The following is a 20,097-nucleotide window of genomic DNA, read 5'->3' as shown; positions in this document are numbered from 1 at the left end:
ATTATATTTGAACCTATCGTTTTTACACAAACGTGCCTGTTTTAATCTAGTTATGACCAGTACAATGTCCTCGCAACTTGTTTGCTATGATATCTCAGTCATGAGTCATATGTCAGTCATATGTTAGTGAGGACATGTGGCACTTAAAAATAAAGCTAAAAATGTAAACGTACACGCACATTGCCCTGACATCAGCAGACAGCAGCTATTTCAGTCTGCGCGCGCCGTGTCTCCACGCGACCTGCCCATTTCTGCCACTATCACAACCAGCAGTGGGATTTAAACTCGTTTGATTGACTGCTCAAAGCGGCTCCATCCTTATCTGTTTATATAGGCCAGCTGTGCGCATTGCAAATCCCCGAATGATTGCCTTTCGGGTCGCCTCGCGCCATTGGCTGACCGCTGGCCTGATTTTCCAAAGATCTGCATGTGCCAGCATGTGAGACAGTACTTAACGCACGCAAACCCTGTCTCCCATACGCACAGCACACACGCTTTGGGTTCAAGGAGAAATATGCAGCTGTTCTGTCGCTGCACCCTTTAAACAGCAGCTGCGCACCAGGTTGCGTCCACTTCATTCGTTTCACCCAAAAACTCTTTTGTTTCCGGTGCGGTTGTTAAAAGCAGAATGCGAAGAGTGTTGGATAGCAGTTGGATAAAGTTTGGACCAGCTGGAAGAGATGACTGGGTGTCGGGGTCCCCCACACCGCCTATTGTGGAGCAGCTGCAGGTTAGTGATCGGGGACGCATTTTGAGGAATGGTGCTCGTGATATTTTTTACACAAAAACTATATTTATTCAACGCAGTTGGCTCGTTTAGAAAACCTTTCCAATAAAATGTTCGTTTAAATTAGATTTTCAACGCTTGGTGAAGGCGGACAGTTGTCGCGCTGTCCGTGGTGCTGAAATGTAAAAAAATCTTCTCGTTGCGACTCTTTAAGAAATAAAACAATTCTAAAAGCTAACAGATAAAACCACGAGTCAAGGCTGTACAACATCTCAGAACCAGACGAACTATTACAATCTAACTTGGATTTTTGGAAATCTGAGTTACGTTTTTGATTTCATGATGTTGTAAAGCTACAGTTTTTAGCTCTGATAAGGGTTTATTTGAGGTGACACAGGTTTGGAATAAACAAGGCAGTTTAAAGGATGAAAATATCTAATCTATCTGAAAAGCAGCATTATGTGATTAGGGTTTGTGAAAGGGTGGGAGACGCAGCGGATTTGGAAATGCGCCCAAGTTACGCGCTCGTTCTCTGGGACAGGATCAAAGTTGTTGGATTGGAAAGCACAGTCGTATTTTGTTCCTTTGCTACCCTTTTGTTTGGAGATTAGTCAAAACGTTTTAAAGAGGGCTAAACACTTACTTCAGTAGGCAGCTGGGTGTAGACCTGCTGGATTTAACTTTTACTCCCCAAGACGTATTTTAAAGGGTCTTGGGTTGGGTATGATTCTTTGGAAATTGAAAAGTTCTTGCTACATTTTATATTCTTCAAAGGATTTGTATGATAGATGTGTTTATTCGATGGTAAAATGCTCAAGTGGCCATACATTTCTTTTGCGTCCATAGGGTTACCACTGGAACGAGCTTTCGACAGAAAACGATGTGAAAACGGAGATTATACTGTACGTCGTTCTCCCGCTCGCCACTTTCATCGTTTGCGGAGTCGCGTTGGTCTTTTTTTATCGGAGATTCAAAGGGAGCAAGCTCGGACTCACCCACATCATCGCTCTGGACCTGCAGGACCCGGAGCGCAATGCCGAGATCCTCTCGTCCCTCACGGGGAACGCGGAACGATTAAACAGCACCAGCTCAGACGTGTCGGACGGGGTCTTCCTCATGGTTTACCTCCCGCCACCCTACGAGGAAACGCTGACAAAGATCACCCGCGCCGCTAGCCTTACTAGCGGCAAAGACGTGGAGTCCATAAGGTCTGAAGACCTTGAAGCCAAACTGTGTCCTGAGATCAAGTCGAGCGGTGAATACGTCTGATGGAAGAGTACAGATGATTTTATCATTGCCACAAGGAGAGGAATCCCAGCACTACGCAGAGAGGAATGTGATGCGCGTGAGGAGACTTCATTCATGCCATATGGAGGAGACCGGGGCAAGCTGTCACAAGACGCTACGTCACAAGGGCTCGGTTTTCTAAACTGTAATAATGCTTGTTTTTAGTGTTTATGTGATGATTTTAAATCTTTCCTAAATTAGGATAATGAGACCTACTGAACTATACATAAAGTGATACTTCACCCAAAAATGAAAATTCTGTCATCATTTACCCACCTTCGAGTTGTTCCAAATCTGTAACCCTAGCGCATGACATTGATCATACATGGCTATGTCGCTTACAGTGTTTACACATCTAGTTTTTCTGAGACTAGCATGCCAAACAGTATGCAATGACAAACTTGCAACATTAGTAAGGAGACACACACGCTTCAATAACATTCATGTGCAAAGCACTGCATTCAAATAGTTTTAATGATCTATTCATTTAGTGTGGGTCTGGAGATGTATTGGAATAAACTTCACAATATTACAACAATATAAGTGACTATAAATGTAAAAGTAAAGGAAAGTATGACTGATTCATTCTAACAGTCTGAGAAATATGAAGACGCCACCACGTTGACACATTCTGCCTGGTAGATCAGCGAGATCCTGTCAAATCAAAGTAACACATGTAAAAACCTGTGAACTTTTTAAGAAATCTTTTTTTAGGTGTGGCAATGACGTCATGGTTCACACTATAGCAGCTTTGAAGACATTGCTTCATAACGGAAATGTGATTACGCATCAATATATAACGTTTTTTGTTTCTACAATGTATAATCATAACTTACATTTTGTTGATGAGGTCAGCAACTTTGCGATCCGGGTTGACTGCAGTTCTGTTAAAATCAAAATAAGAAAGAAATATGAGGAAACAACTTACACCAACGATTGCATTACATAGTAATGTGAATCACCATTGAGAATAATGAAAATGAGAAAAAAAAGTTAAAAACAACACAATCTGTTCTAATCTGAACACGTCTCTGTCTAGTTAAGGACACACAAAATGACTCCATAACACAAAAATGTGTTATTATTTAACAAACAGACATTTATAAAAGACATTTATTTTCATAACTCGGGTGAATAGTGTCTAATATAGTTCTACTCACATTTTATTTATTAGGAGCTGAGTGCAGGCCAGGTCATCGCTGATGTCATCATCAATAAGCTCTTAAAAAAACAGACAAAATCACATTCAATTAAAACGCATGAATGCATCTCTCTAATAGCGGACAGTGAAGTGTGTTTGTGTATTAAACTCACTGCTGCAGCTCAGGCCACAAAGGTTCAGGGAGCGACCGCGAGTCGAGGTGCACGCCACACTGTCACTGAGCTGAAACAGGCCGTACAGGGTCCATAGTTTCATGCCACCATTCTCATGCTTCTCACCGCTGTCTGAATCTTCTTCAGAAGATGATGGTTCGACCTGGCTGGGGGGAGGAGGTCTACCTTTACCGCTCCTTGCAGACCTGACCATGCGATTCCCCCGATCGCTTTCATCCGAATTGCTGCAATTGTTTGGATTTGTGATCTGCTTAACGGTGCTGGTATTGAAGCCGGAGGTCAGCTGGGTGTGACACACAACTGTAAAGATAGTTTCACTTAGTTTACCTTAGATTAAATCCAACAAAGGGCACCATTTAACATTCAACCAAAATGAACTTTTTTATGTCAACGGGTTCCACATAACTGGATTACGTTGAATTTCAGCAACATTATCTATTTCAGTAAACTTGAGGTACTTACAGTACATTAAGTTAATGCAATGTTGTTTAGTTGAATCAGTTTAAGAGTCTTGTTTTTGTTTTAAATCATTAACTTGATGAAGTTCAATAATGCTAAAATGTATATTTTACATTAAACCAATACAAAAATATCAAACTTTCTCAATTAGTTCTTTCATTGAAAGTATCCAAGAACGTTTTTAAATTTGATACATTTTATTAATAATCAGACAAAACTTTCATTTGTCTTCAATAAGAAGGTATTGGATTAAGAGAACTCACCCGAAGTGTAAAGTTTACAACTTAACCGCCCACTACCTAACCAAAGGCAGCGCTTTTCTGAATAATGGTAGCCACAAAACTCTTCAAAACATTAAACACTAGTGTTTCTTTTTACTAAAAAAATGCATAAAATAACACTAATTTAAGAAAATCACTCAATATGCAGTCATACGCAAAGCACGCTGGGAAATAGTCCTCTGCCTCATTGTAACAATTTTATGTTAACACAACTCCTTTATGTTGTCCCAACATGAATGGAGTCCGTTATATGACTCAACATAAAAAATCATGTTGTGACCCGGTTTTCCAAAAGTTGTGTTGATTTAACGTAAGTTAGTTAAGTAAATTAGACAAGCAGCAAAAATCATTTTTTTGAAGGTTGCTTGTCTGAAAACTAGTCTCCGATATTGATATTAATCTAAACGGTTTAGTGCATATTGGAGATACAGACTCACTTTTTGCCAGGAGGTCTTCGGTGGTTTCGTTCAGCACCCCCTGGGGTAAAGTAAAGGCAGCGGCCTCAAGTTGTTGCTTTAGTTGACATTTATTCAGAACCAAACTGTCGCTCACACCCGCCACGAAGAATAAAACCCCCACAACTGCCAACATCTTCACTTCTGGACCGATTCTCGTGATCTCTGCTGTATGCGTTTCTCTGTGTCGATGCTTTGCTGTTAGAGGGATGTGCCGGTGTCTGTGTACATATAGACCCATCTGTTCCCCAGAGAGCGGCCACCACTTGCATTACGAATGTAGTAGACTGTGGAAAAAGCTTTTGTGTGAGTGATTTTATGATTGGGTTTTTGCAGAACTAGGTCACACGCCATTGTTAATTAAGTTTTATAAATAGATACAATGACTCTGAGGTGTCCAGCATCACTCAGAACAGACCGTGAAAGCACATCTAAAGCAACGCCATTGTCTCCTGGAGGATCAGGTGACTTTGAAAAGTTACGCGACACCTTTAAGACTTCAAGAATAAAGATGTGGGAGGAGGACGAGATCAGACGATACGGTGGGTACACGAGACAATGCTAACGGGCCAACTGAGTATGTCACGTATGAAATGCAAAAACAAAATCCATAAATCTCTCAATATAGGCACTGTGTTAGAAACAACATTGGGGATTTATTTAGCCGTTCAAATGCGCACAGGCCCTATTACAAACCAGAAAACCACAAAAGTCACCAGTGAAGTCATCAGAAGGTTGGGCTTTTAAAATGACGGCAAACATGAAGTTGACCATCAGTGTTACCATGAGGTAATGGCAGCAATTCTGTGGAAAATTTTGAATAGATAAATAGAAACAGTAGATACCTCCACCTGTGCTATTATTTCATGACTAATTGTAACGTCTGTCAGCTGCAGTGCCCACTTGCTCCACAAGAGGGCACTCTCTCCATCACTCGGACTGTCACTGCACACTACATTTCCCATAACCCTTTGCTGTACTCATTATTGTCATTATGTTGATCACCCTCACCTGTATGTAATTAACCTTGTCACTTCTGTCTACATAAGCCTGGTCTGTTCTTTCAATCATTGCTAAGTCTTGTTTAGTGTTACAGCCTGCATTTCTGAGCAGTCGCTTATATTGGATATCGTGTATGACCTTTGGACTGTATTTTGGTGTTGTGAACCTATGCTGCCTGCCTGACTCTGCACTTATATCCTCATTCATCAGTTCGTAACACTAATAATAAGATTCACGCAGCAGATGAGGATCATGGGCCTTCCTCTCTCATCATCACTTATAATCTTTAATGCATTACCTAATGCTTCTTACTAATGCAATGTTCATGTGGACAGGATTTGTCTGTTAAATGATCTCCCAGTTGTGAATAGAGATGTCTAATTTGAATTAATTATTATATAATTAATAATAGTTTGCGTGAATGTTTGTATTATTTGGACAAATGGGTTAAAATGGTAATGTACCAAGGAACTGGCCCTCCCGGTTGAGCCTGGTTTCTTTCTTTCCACTTGTGTAACATTGGACTTTTGTTCTTGGCCTCACCTGTGGATTGCTCTCTTGGGGACATACACTTCAATGGACTGATGGGTCATAAACCCTCATGTTGTCCTAACTCCAATTGGCTTTACAAGTAACTTGGATTCAAATGATATTAAACTGACTTCTGAATCAAGTCGTAGTGTGTGTAAATAATATAATGAAGTTAAAATAAATTGTTACAATTATTTGAAGATTAGTTAGTAATGGAAAAAAAACAGGACTTATTGCTTAAGTTTCTAATTCTGACTCCTCGACTTAAGGGCTCAGCATACTACATTCGAAATCGAAAAACGACCGTCTGTGACCTGATTTCGAACACAATCTGAACAAAATGAATGATTTGTAAATACATTTAAAGGTATTTGTATTATGAGGGATATGACTTAAAGAGCATCACTTTTTCTTGTCAAGTGAATAAATAAATTGAAAAGAGATGAAAAAAAACCAGTAAAAACCCCGGTCCCGAGCAGCAGAAATGTCCAAATCCCTTCTCTTCACACTTCACAATTGTCATTTTTGGTTGAAGTATCCCTTTAAGACATGGTGTAAAATCTGCCCTCATACTCACCATTGCAGTTCATTTTGCAAACATTGCGAGTCACCGCCCCGTCAACACAGGAGTCCTGGTTTAAAAGCTGAGAGACACCATACTGGCGCCAGATGACAGGCCTATGTGGATTCCACATCACAGAGGTGACAAGACTCGTGTTGAACGCTGAGATGCTGGCCTTACACACAACTGACAGCGCAAAAAACAATTAAATAATAATGAGAGAGAATGAGAGAGAAAGAGAGAGATAGAGCGGAAATCTTGAAGAAAAGGCTGAATTATGTACACGCATCTGGCGATGAGATCTTCCACCATCATCTGGAGATGAATACAAAAAATCCAGATTCAGACACATCGTCAACGCAGTTCTTTATTGGGATCTTTTACGTTCTCTCATTTTTTCTTACACAACAAAACATTTGTCCAAAATCTATTACTATGGTATGTTGAGTGATGCATGATGATCATCTGCTAAACTCATGTAGCCTAAATGTGTTACAATTTACTAGTAAATAGACATTTTTTGCATATATTTCCTTGGTAAATTAAGATTTTTTACTTTTTTAACACACAAACAATTATATTTTGTTGTGGATGTTTTAGAACAAAGAGAAAAGGAGGCACACACGTCTCACCAGACGATGGGTTGAGATAATTGTTGGAGATGTTGTGCAGATGAGTCTTCAGTATCATACTGTACTGTGACACATCTGTGTCTTCAATATGTTAGAATCACATCCACCTGCTATTGTTTCATTTCATGACTAATATTAAATTATAAACATGTTTTAACACCCACCAGAGGAAGACGGGCTCTCCCTCAGTTTTGCCTCCTCCTCGAGTTTCTCTTTCACCATCACTGTAAATCTCACAGTGATTTAATGCATTCTTTTATATTTGGAAATCTTGGTTTACTGTAATGCATTAATATAATTCTTGTCATCTTAGAATTATAAGGTTCTAACTGACATTTTTGTCAAAATCGAGTTTTCCACATATTCTTATTCTGTGACGATTTATAGAAAAAACATCAAGTATATGTAAATAAGTTCTATAAAAAGTAAACTTTGGGACTTTTTTAAACAAAACTTGCATCTACTGTATAAGGTTCCATTTGTGTTTATCAGCGATTTGAATGCACACCAGACACAAGAGGACCAATCAGGATCAGTACTCTTTAATTCTTCTTTTCATCCTTTTTTAAATAAATTTCATAAAATGTCCTAAATTTTAATGTCCTTAAAGGTCAAATAGTCAAGACCAGACAAAAAAAGACGAGAAAAAGTAATCCGTCCGAAAATGTGAAATAGAATTAAATGTAACCTTTTTAGACACATCAACACGTTATTGTAAACACCAATTTCAAGTTTAAAAACAAATTATACACAAACTGTTTGTGTTGCTTGAATATTATGATTTTATTTAATGTTTTCTGAAATCGAACCTTAGTTCAGCAGAAAGCCTAAGCAGAAATTAATTTTATTTGAATTTGACCTGTTCCAAAAATCACCATTACAAATTTGATAGGATTTTGATATTTTACATTTAAGATCTCTGTATTTTACATGTATAAAAGAGACGTGTTCCCATTTATAATTTTTGCTTATATGGAATGCAAAAACATTGAAGCTCAATATCTCAAAGCTGCTCAGAATGCAGATATTACCTTCTAATGTCAATATTTTGTCTTTTAAATGATCTTGTGTTTTGAGTGAATTTTAAGCTAAAACAGACTAAATCATAAATAGTAAATGTGGAGAAGTGGCCCTTCCGGTTGGGCCTGATTTCTCCAGTTTATTTCTCCACTTTAGAAACATTAGAGTTTTGATTTCTTGCCACTGTTGCTTGTGACTTGCTCACTAGAAGTCCAATGATAGATATCAAGACACACTGAAAGTTTTCATCGAGGAAGCTTTATTAGTTTTATAAGCTATATAAGTGTTACAGTGTTTTATTAATCAGTAAAACATTTCCACGTATGATTTTCAATAAGTGGATCATTCGGGTCAAGCACGTGTTTGTGCCGACTTACAGCTCCAACTCCCACCACCATTTACATGCATGTCCAGTAAAGCAAAGATATGAAATATTAAAATATAGCGTATTTAACATATGTTATTAATTTGGGTTTAGGTTTGCTGTAAAGAGGATACATAGATAGCTCATTTTTTCTGATATATTCCTTTACAGTTTCACTCTCTTTACTTTAATATCTTCTTAAGGTAAGCATTTAGGGCCTTGAGATGGGTGTTTAGTTTGATCCTGAGGTGGGCATTTAGGAATGCACTGAGATGGAGGTTTAGTTTGATCCTGAGGTGGGCATTTAGGAATGCACTGAGATGGAGGTTTAGTTTGATCCTGAGGTGGGCATTTAGGAATGCACTGAGATGGAGGTTTAGTTTGATCCTGAGGTGGGCATTTAGGAATGCACTGAGATGGAGGTTTAGTTTGATCCTGAGGTGGGCATTTAGGAATGCACTGAGATGGAGGTTTAGTTTGATCCTGAGGTGGGCATTTAGGAATGCACTGAGATGGAGGTTTAGTTTGATCCTGAGGTGGGCATTTAGGAATGCACTGAGATGGAGGTTTAGTTTGATCCTGAGGTGGGCATTTAGGAATGCACTGAGATGGAGGTTTAGTTTGATCCTGAGGTGGGCATTTAGGAATGTATTGAGTTGGTTTAGCTGAGCCCTTCATCTCTCTCTGCTGTGACATCTGTAGATCAAACACAAGAAATTAATCTGGAGAACCCACCACAACCTCAGTCATCTTCAGTCAATGAACTCTCTTTGCTGACATGTTAAGTGTAATGAATGGACAACCAACTGTATGGATAACAAATATCAAGTCAAATGTTTCTTTGAGCCAAATGTACTGTAAGTAGATTTTTTAATAATAATATTGCATATAATACACAAGCATTATTGTATTTTACAGTAAATAACAGAATAACATGTTTTAGGAGAAAACAAAGCATACTTAACTGTTACCAGACGATCGGTTGAGGTGCTTGTTGGAGATGCTGTACAGATGAGTCTCAGTATTGTAGTGTTGTACTGTATTAACACACCAGGACTTTTATATGTTTGAATCAACTCCACATGTGTTATTTCTTCATACTATGACTAATATTAAATTAAAATTGTTTCAACATGCACCAGAAGAGGATTGACGCTCCCTGTTCTCTAAAGTTTTTTCCCAGAGCTTCTTCCTAATCCGCACTAACAAGCCTTGTTTTTTTCCTCAAACTTTGCACTTACTAAAATGTAATGTTCATGTTGTCAGGTTTGCCTATGTAACGATATTCCACTTTTGAATGATGTCCAATTTTAAGATAATGTCTATGTTGCATTTTTACTGTTGTTTTGAAATATTATGTTCTGATCAGTTACATGTTTACAGTAACATTACCAAATTAAATAATGAGGACATTCACATTAGAATTCCAAGGTTTTGTCTTTTAAATTATTTTGTGGTTGTGAGTGAATTTTAAGTTAATAAACCAACTAAATCCTTACAGTCAGTTAAATGTGGAGAACTGGCCCTTCCGGTTGAGTCTGATTTCCCCAAAAGTTTATTTCTTTACTTTTGCAACATTGGAGCTTTGATTCCTTGACTTGCTCACTAGAAGACCAATATATATATATATATGTATATGAAGATATACAGTATATGAAGATAGAAGAGACATTGAATGCTTTCAGCGAGTAAGCTTTATTCATTTTAAGTTAATGTCTTTGTTGCATTTGTGTTTTGAATGATGATGTTCTGATCATGTTTACAGTAACATTACTAAGAAAATTCATCCATTCTGCACTACTCACCCATAAGTGAAGAGAAATAACAGATGAGATCTCTTTAAAATCTCCATTTTCTCTTTTAGGCATGAATGAGAATAAATGGAAAGCATATGGACACTTAAGTCTTCTGTGCCTTAGATATTTCTTTTGTGAAATAAAAAACAGAAACCTCATAAATGTCTTCATTAGAGAATCAGAAAAAAATTAAACAAGGTCACAAACTGAACTCATATTTGTCAAGTCTGCGTGAATATTATTGAAGATCTCAATATGAACTCGAACGTGTCTCATCAAATTTACCCAAATATAGATGATTTTGACTAATTTTACACCTTGATACTCTTCATGTTTTTGAACAATTGTCTCATTTGTTTTAATTTTTATTAAAATAATTATTACTGGGAATTTACTGTACCAGAAGACACCAATTACAATAAGCACTGAAATCTATTTAATTCCTTACTGTCTTTGGGTGGATCTGCAGTCAGGGTGGACCTGAAAACTAACATTATTTTAATGTGTCAGAGAACTAGCTCTTCCGGTTGAGCCTGTTTTCTCCCCGAGTTTATTTCCTTGGGTTTGCAAAATTGGAGTTTTGATTCCATCTGTCACCTATGACCTGCTCAATGATAAATCAAGACACATACACTTTCTCTGACGCAAATACAAAGGCTTTATTGCGGTACTACACTATAATGCCCTGTGTAGACTAAATACTCACAATTAAGTAAGCATAACAAAACTTTTTAAGCCAAAAAGGAAAAAAAAAAGTTTTTCACTTTAAACACATTCAGCAAAGTACTGAGCGGGAACAACGTTGCGACACTCCTTCACCAACAGCTTGTGTAACCTATAAAACAGTCAACACGTTCACACTTTCAGGCCTAATTTTCATTCTCAAGACTGTAAGAAAGGTACACTATACCTCTATTCTTTAAAATGTACATCATTTTATTTTATTGTACATCAAATTATTGTGGTATTGAGTTTCTTCTGAGGTTATCTATTAGGGTATACAATTGTGTGTTAGGTAACACAAGTGTGTGTTAAAGTGTGTGTTAAACAATAAATAAATATTTCCTTTTTTTTATTTTGTATAGGCACAACACAATGTTGAGCTAAAAGCAACACAGAACGGGTTGTCCTTAAATAATTACAGAAGGTTTTTACACTGTGGTGGAACTGTGGTTCGGAAGCTACCTTGAATTTTAGGTTGAGCGGTTTGGTTTTGTAGGTCACATAGACTTGAATTGTATTAGACTGATGTGAAAAATTAAGTTGTAATTGGTTAAACTAGATTTGCAAGTAGTACGGAATGCAGCTGGATTTTTAAGTCATTCCGATATAGGTTGGGATCAGGTGACATGTGAGGACTATTTGGTTTAATTTAGAGATTGGGGTAAATTTATGAGCTTAGGTTTTGGGTTGAGCTGGTTGAAATTTTACAGTATAGTTGTATTGTGTACACGTTGTGTTGTTTTGGACAGATCAGGTTCAGAGTGTACTGACAAGACAAACTGATAATTGAGGCAAAACATGAAACGGTTTGACTTGAACATTTGAAATTAATCCATGAATGAATTTGGATTTGGTTAAATGATCGTGGATGGAGGAGTGTACGAGCTCTTCGATTTCAGAGATATCTGAGCAATGGGGCTAATATGTGATCTGGAATGGATCATTGTATTGTATGCTGCCCACAATAACAATGCTGTGCAGGCAAGATTGTTTTAAGGGGCTGTTTTGTGGCAGACTGCCACGAGTGTAATCAAAGTATACAAATGCAAAGAAAAAAAGAAGAAATTGGTAGAAAAGGATATAAATCAACTAAACGGTCAGATTTCCTCATTCCAGGTGAACATGGTTTTACCCATTGTGCAAGGGAGGAAGTATGAAACAAAATACATTTGAATGGAGTTTAAAATCCACAATGATACCCTCAAGACCAGACTTAACAATTATGTGACAGTACTAAAATTAACTGGGATGTTGCTTTATTGCTTGCTCTAAAGAGTTGTTGCATGAACCGCATGTGATGCTTAAAGAGTACATAACATGAGATCATGAAAATTACATTTCATGCAGTGTGTAATGTTGCCGTGTTGGAAAATAAGCAGTCTGCCAAGTTGTAAATCCGAAGGTGAATGAATAACAAAGTTATTGGCTTGGAAAAAAGGGAGTCGACTCTGAATCACGTACACGAGTCGTCCCTAGTCAGATTCGCGAACCGCCACGGATTTACGTCACTACATATAGTCCCAGCCTACGTTTTGCCAGGACTGCCCGCGAAAACTTCACTCTTCTCCCCCAAACACTGTAGCTCGTGAGCCTCATTCACGGTAGACCAATCACAGCAGAGTAGACCATCTGACCAATAGTGTTGTTTTTGGCGGCCTGTTTTAATTTTAGTTTTAGTCTAGTCTTTGTGTCAAGCTGTCATTTTAGTTTTTATTAGTTTTAATCACGTTCATACTCTTTTTAGTCTAGTCAAGTTTCAGTCGACTAAAAGTCTGAGCATTTTAGTCTTATTTTAGTCAGAATTATACATGACTATTTTCGTCTAGTTTTAGTCAACGAAAACTGATGACATTTTAGTCTAGTTTTAGTCAATGAAAATTGTAATTTAGTCTCTTTTTAGTAATGCAATTCTATTTAACCCAGTCAATATAGTATAAGTACCTAGTAGTATAGACGAAACCAAAATTTTCTTTTAGCCAAACCCATTTCAAACAAGGTTATCTTATTATATTATTGTTACCTTGTAGACTCAGAATACATCGATTCCAGACACGGAAGACGTCTGATTTGAATTTACGGCCATCGGTAGGGGTGGGAATCTCTAGGCACGACACGATGTGATTCGATTACGATTCAGAGGGCTGCGATGCGATGATAAAACGATTCTCGATGCATATTTTTCCTATACAAATTTTCTTTTTCTTGCTGTGTGACTATTAAAATCAATATCAATATCCTTTATTAATAAAACAAATGGAAGTGATTTCGCAAGTCAACTGGATGGTTAAATTTGCCAGCATTACAAAGAACCAACAGGAAAAGAGTGACTGCCCTCAGTGCCCTGTAGTAGCATACATAATTCAGTAAATTAATGCAGACTTTTTTTGCACATAGCACTGGAGCTAGAGAGGTTTAAAGTTATTATAGTTCACTACAGTATTTTTTGTCTGAGTGTTCGATTTAACGGGACTTTTATTTTGACGGGTCTTTGGGAAGACGCTTGAGTTTTTGTGTTTGTTGATAGCTTCACTCAAACAGTAAACGCTCGTAAAATAAACTCTCAGAGCAACTCTGGAGATGAAGTTCATGTGTTCATATCCTCATACAGAGCAGACGCAGATAAATCCTCGACCATCACTCGTGTTGTATGTTAAACTGTGCACATAATTCACTCAGACATGCAGAACAGCCAGATGACATTTAAATAACAGGATTCCGCTCCGCATCTAGGTTAAAGCAACAGACGAATTAACGTTATAACATTTATAACACATAGTTTTTATTTTGTAAACCACATTTAGTCTCGTTTTTATTCGTCAACAATATTGCATTATACATTTAATTATAGTCATCGTCACATGACCAGCATTTACGTTGCGTCTCGTCTCGTTTTCGTCACGTGATAAAGGTTCGTTGACGACCATATTTAGTCATAATTTTCGTTGACGAAAGCAACACAACTGACCAATCACATCAGACTAGGCTAGCAGAAAGGAGGGGATTAGACAGATGAATCGCGGAACGAATCATTTGAATGTCAGTCAAGAAGTAAGGTAAGAATAACTGCCTATTATTACAAAATAATAGTGTTTTTGCACCTTCTATGTACGTAAACTTGTTGTTGGACACTCCATAAACCAAAGTAGGATGGGTCGACCCATGCTTGCGACATATTGACAAATTTATTAAAAAGAACTACCCCTGCATAGAGGTCTTACACGAAGAAACTAACTGCAATATTTGAGCTATTTGTGTCCAGGAAAAATCAAGGAGCCCAGTGAGGAGACAGAGATATCTTTCCCAGGTGACCAAGTAAACATGAAGGAGTTCAGGAGACAGTGAAATGAGCCCGAGAGAGAGGGATCCTACAAGTGGTGACAGCTACTCCACTGACAACACAAGACCAGGCCTGGTAGAAGCCCAAGTGAAAGGTATACCCAAGTTGTATATTACAAATCATTGCACAAGAGTTCCAAAAATTAGCAACTGAAGAAGAGAGAAGACAGGAAAACTGGAAAAAAGTCCAAAGTACAAGGGGATTCAAAACACCAAAAGAAAAAACAGGCAGATTTCAAGTTAAAAGTGGATGAAGTGCAGCAAAGAAAGGATCAGGAGGATAGATAAAATGAGGCGGACAACACATTCAATGATCATTTCACATGCACATTGCAAGTTCTAGCGGCAGTCAACACCTGCTACTCAAAACTTCAACCAAACTCGTCTAGTGAAAATGACAGCAACATAGAGAACAAAGTGGACAGTTTATGGGAAAAAGGGTGGTGCATTAACCTTTAAAGCTGGAGAGAATTTAGTCATTTAATATGACCACATAAATGATCAAAAATGTGTTCAGTTTAATAGGAACATTTGAAGGAAAAAGAAGCAATTCATTAATTAAGGTCTGGTTTCACAGACCAGGCTTAAGGCTAGTCCCAGACTAAAATGAATGTGTGACCTGTCTTAACTTAATATAACTTGCCCAGAAATATCTTAAAATATATCAGTGCCATTGTTTTGTCTCGAGATGCACACCAGTAATGTATTCTTCTAGGGTATTTTGATAAAAGCAACATAAAAATCTTAATTCAGCTAAGGCATAGTCCTGGTTTAAACTAAGCCGTGTCTGTGAAACCGGGCCTATGTGTTAAGATGATGTGTTAAAAGGTTGAGCAGGTTATAGACCACATTTCAAAGATTGGTATCAGATTGGGAAGTAAACAAAATGTTTAGATAGAAAGAGGTAGAAATCCCCCAAATTCTTTTGAACAAGTGTAGATTATACCCAAGAATAACAATAATACAGAAAATATGGAGGAACTCAGGATTTGGGAATATTTAAAGTAAAAGGTGCTACATATCTAACCAAAGCAGCTATAAAAATCCCAATACGGACATCCCACGGACTGAGAAAATAAACATAGAGTCAGAAGAGGAGTGACAAGTCAAACCAGAACATTTTTTTCCATAGAAATTCATGAAGATCAAACTATAGGAGACATTTTTGGGTTTATGAAAAAAAGGGCAACTTATCATTTGGATGTAAAGAAATATAGAATCCAGTCAATTTAGGAAATAACCATGGCACAACAGAATGGTATGATAAAATACTGAGGAAAAGTAACATTAGAGTAAAAGAGCTTAAAAGGTAATAATGTTGATATATATGTACTGGTCAACATAGGGGTACTATTTAATGAATTAAGGATAAAATGAGTGGAATTCAGGAGTTTAATCAATTTTTGCTTGAATTGCACAACATAAATATACAGAATGGATAAATTATATCTATTATAATCAACAAAGGTTTATTAACTATACTGATTAACTATAACAGCCCTGGAAGAACAAGTAGATGCTACAAGTACAATTACCTACAAGCACTCAATTGATTGTTAGCTGACAAAAGGGTTGTATGTATACTGTTTGGAGACCAATGTTGTACTTACATACCTAATAATACGGCACCAGACGGGCATTCACTGAAGCTATGAACAAATGAAAGAAAATAAGGATAGAAACTGCAACGACTGCTGGAAGAAATAACCTAATGTGGGATTGGTTTGATGTGAAACCGGGAAAATAGGGAGCTTGGTTTATCAAATTAGGCATGCTGTTGGGGGTGTTAAAAATGTTAAGGTATCAAGATGAAAAGTGAATTTAAGAAGGAAATTACAAAGGGTTTTACAAACATTACAGTACCTCAGAAGAAGATGATGAAAACAATCAATATTGAAAAATCTACAAAAGCCTTTTAAATCTCACAATGAAAATATTTATTTTCATGTCATTTCCTTTCATTTCGTTTCAGTTTATTTCATTTCATTGTGTCAATGTGTCTTAGTTAAGACAGCAGTTATCTTAACTGGACTAACCTGGATTATGAGGTGGCATTCTGGGTACAGGGAACAAAAGATGGGACTTAAAAAAGTCCCAAAGGAGCGAATATGTGGAAGATTTTCAAGTATGGTTGTGCATTATAAATATTGAACTATAGGGTAAGCATAACCATTTAGATTCAAGGTTATTCTCTTGTTCGTTATGTGAAGACCAACACAACCTGTAGATAATAATAGCTCTGTGACCTTCACAAATTGTGCAATGTATGCAAAGTTCAACAAGTGAAACAAGGCTCTTCAGTTGTTCTGCAGGCAACTCGGCTTTGTATCTTTGATATTAAAGTCTATCTTTTGACAATGGAACCTACCATTTTGAGATTGATTCTTCATAGCAGTAAAATAACCACTACACCAGCTGAGTCTTCAGCTCACTTTTACTCACAATCCGTCCCTCGTTCAAACTGGACTCCAGCAGAACCAGAGCCAACACGCCCAACATCGTCAGCATCTTTCTCTCTGATCTGATGAAATGATACTTAGATACAAATAAGAGTCCTCGCTGTTTCACTGCACTGTCTCCTATCGCAACTGACATTTCTATACGTTCAAATCACCCCCACCCATACATGTGCTATTTATCCATTGCATTATGAATAATATTCGGTTTAAATTCATTGTAACATGTGCCTAATGGGGATGAACGCCACCTGAAGAGTTACGCTCCCTCCCAACGTTTTTCTCTCATCCTGTCTGAGCATCTTTTTTTTAGGGAGTTTCAGCCTATTGTTCAGCTCTGTAGCAATACGTATTTGAGCAGAAATACAATAACATTTAAAATACTCAAATAGTGAATGAATGCATTAATCTTGTACTGCTGTGTATCATTATATAACAGATGGCAGAAATCATACAGAAAACAAAGTGACAGAAAAAAAGTATTTTCTTTGGGTGGACTTGACATCTTACTGCAAAGACCTGTTAAAACTTAATATCACTGTGTTTGTATAATAGTTTTGAACAACCTAATTTAAGGGTTATTTAAGAATTAATGACAACAACAACAAAAAAAATGCTTTTTTAGCATTGTCAAGCCAGAATTCAAAGTTAGTCCCAGGAAACAACTAGAAATAGCTAATAATTTTCTCTTTTTTGTGATTTCTTTTTTATGTAAAGCTGCTACGAAACAATGCAACTTTGTACAGCACCAGTCAAAAGTTTGAAAACACTTGACTGAAATGTTTTCAATGATCTTAAAGTGGCCCTAACACACGCGGTTTCTGCCAATCTCATATTAATCTTGAGTACCTATAGAGTAGTATTGCATACTTCGTATCTTCGAAGAGTATTTAGTTTGATCACATTTATAAAAGATAGATACAGCTGAAGGAGTATTTCCGAAAGCATCCGGCGCGTATCAGTTTCAAACGATCTCCAAATCCAGCGTTATATCCACCGTTTATATAACATTCATCACCCAAATGCAGTGAACAAACAAACACCTGAACTTGGCGAACGTATGCTCTCTCTCTCTCTCCTGCACACAAGTGAAAGTGACGTCTGCGCACGCTCCTTCTCCTGCTCTCTTTGCTGTCGCGTGGGCGTGCCGCGTGCTTTTCCGGGAGAATTGTCCAATAAGGGACTAAGAAAAATTGTTACGAAACAGTATTATATGTTCGAAAAAAACTTCCCGAAACCTGTATGATCGCTGGGGGAGTGTATCGAGCACAGAAATACTACATAATACGCCCAACTAGTTTTTTGACAACTTGACTATGTTAAGCATGAGAGACAGCACGTTTAACATTGTAAAGACGTCTGAATGCATGACACATCGTTGCAGCACCCCTTTAATCTCAAGATGTATGCCTAAATTTACTTTTGTAGACAAAAATAAAAGTTTGCCAACATATCAATTTATATTTAAAATATTTTTGTAATGGATGAACTCTCTTTAAAAAGCTTCCCAGGGTAGTGAGCATTTGCCCACTCAAGTCAGTTATGACGACGAACTGCAGTCAGGTCGAGACCCCGATGAGGACGACAAGCATGCAGATGAGCTTCCCTGAGACGGTTTCTGACAGTTTGTGCAGAAATTCTTTGGTTATGCAAACCGATTGCTGCAGCAGCTGTCTGGGTGGCTGGTCTCAGACAATCTTGGAGGTGAAGATGCTGGATGTGGAGGTCCTGGGCTGGTGTGGTTACACGTGGTCTGCGTTGTGAGGCCGGTTGGATGTACTGTCAAATTCTCTGAAACGCCTTTGGAGATGGCTTATGGTAGAGAAATGAACATTCAATTCACGGGCAACAGCTCTGGTGGACATTCCTGCAGTCAGCATGCCGATTGCACGCTTCCTCAAAACTTGCGACATCTGTAGGATTGTGCTGTGTGATAAAGCTGCACATTTTAGAGTGGCCTTTTATTGTGGCCAGCCTAAGGCACACCTGTGCATAATTTGAGTTCAGCTCAAAATTTCTGACCCCCCGGACCCCCCCAATACAGTAAAACTGCACATTTTAGAGTGGCCTTTTATTGTGGCCAGCCTAAGGCACACCTGTGCAATAATCATGCTGTCTAATCAGCATCTTGATATGCCACACCTGTGAGGTGGATGGATTATCTCGGCAAAGGAGAAGTGCTCACTAATACAGATTTAGACAGATTTGTGAACAATATTTGAGAGAAATAGGCCTTTTGTGTACATAGAAAAAGTCTTAGATCTTTGAGTTCAGCTCATGAAAAATGGGGGCAAATCAAAAGTGTTGCGTTTATAATTTTGGTCAGTGTATATGGATGTGGAGGTTTCCTGATTTTATTTCTTTAAACTTGTGAGGCCATAAATATTTTTCCATCATTTCTAATAGTTGTATGAGTGTCTCAATTGTGTGAAAAGATGTATCTCAACATCATACTGACATTGCTGGACATGGGTCAAAAATGCAAATGATGATGACCACAACTGTAAACATAATAGCATGAAAAATAATATATACATAATCAGTTTTTTCTCGGCCTACTGATTTTCTGATAATTTCACTGTACCGTACTCTGTGTTATACAGTTCTATTTCTAAAATAATCATTTAAATGCTTTTGAACTTATTTTTTAATGTGCTAAAAAACCCAACAAACTTTTATAAAGGGCACTGTACAGCCCTACTAGGACACGTTTTCCTGCACGCTTTCTTACTGACATCTGTTGGTCAAAAAGGTGAAGCGCAAAAAAAAATTGTACTGTGTGTGTGTATGTGTACAGATTTGTTGCTTTGTAACAGGAATCGCTCATTCAAAAACTAGTTAAAGAACGTTTATGAGCAATGCAGGATACTACTTTTAATTTATGACAAAATGATGAAAAAACGACCATTGTTTTTGCATTTAAATAATTTTCTAGATATCTTTTTACTAGTAGTGTTACCAGAAATATCTGCTTCAACTGTTATACACATTTCTCTCATAGTGAAGATGTTACAATTTAATAAATAAAATTCATGTATGACATTCGATCCAATAATATATGAATGTACATATAAATATTTATATTATTATATAAATATTTAAAAATAAGTATATCAAGAATTTAATGATGA

At 37.4% G+C, this 20,097-nt stretch overlaps 1 protein-coding gene and 1 long non-coding RNA gene across 2 annotated transcripts; both read right to left on the bottom strand.

The window, feature by feature from the left end:
• Nucleotides 1-2,470: 2,470 nt before the first annotated feature.
• Nucleotides 2,471-4,800, bottom strand: LOC130553356 (uncharacterized). The gene is made up of 5 exons (XM_057332275.1): nucleotides 4,527-4,800; nucleotides 3,329-3,649; nucleotides 3,175-3,235; nucleotides 2,851-2,898; nucleotides 2,471-2,668 (listed from the first exon to the last, which is right to left on the bottom strand). Exons 1-5 carry the CDS (start codon nucleotides 4,783-4,785, stop codon nucleotides 2,602-2,604), a joined length of 756 nt encoding a protein of 251 aa, XP_057188258.1. The 5' UTR covers nucleotides 4,786-4,800; the 3' UTR covers nucleotides 2,471-2,601.
• A 3,727-nt stretch (nucleotides 4,801-8,527) lies between these two features.
• Nucleotides 8,528-9,782, bottom strand: LOC130553370 (uncharacterized). The gene is made up of 2 exons (XR_008962853.1): nucleotides 9,621-9,782; nucleotides 8,528-9,351 (listed from the first exon to the last, which is right to left on the bottom strand). It is a non-coding gene; the product is annotated as an uncharacterized LOC130553370 (long non-coding RNA).
• Between the last annotated feature and the right edge of the window lie 10,315 nt (nucleotides 9,783-20,097).

This window comes from Triplophysa rosa, linkage group LG4, assembly GCF_024868665.1.
Source record: "Triplophysa rosa linkage group LG4, Trosa_1v2, whole genome shotgun sequence".
In the NCBI taxonomy this organism is placed as follows: domain Eukaryota; kingdom Metazoa; phylum Chordata; class Actinopteri; order Cypriniformes; family Nemacheilidae; genus Triplophysa; species Triplophysa rosa.
The sequence above is the reverse complement of the archived record's forward strand: the minus strand, read 5'-3'. Positions and strand labels throughout refer to the sequence as shown.

Bases quoted from the DNA above. Each gene is read 5' to 3' on its own strand.
- LOC130553356 (XM_057332275.1), bottom strand. From the start codon at position 4,785: ATGGGTCTATATGTACACAGACACCGGCACATCCCTCTAACAGCAAAG. The intron at 2,899-3,174 runs GTGAGTAGAACT...TGATTTTAACAG, and splicing joins CAGCTCCTAATAAATAAAAT to AACTGCAGTCAACCCGGATC. The intron at 2,669-2,850 runs GTAAGTTATGAT...TTGATTTGACAG, and splicing joins GCTGACCTCATCAACAAAAT to GATCTCGCTGATCTACCAGG.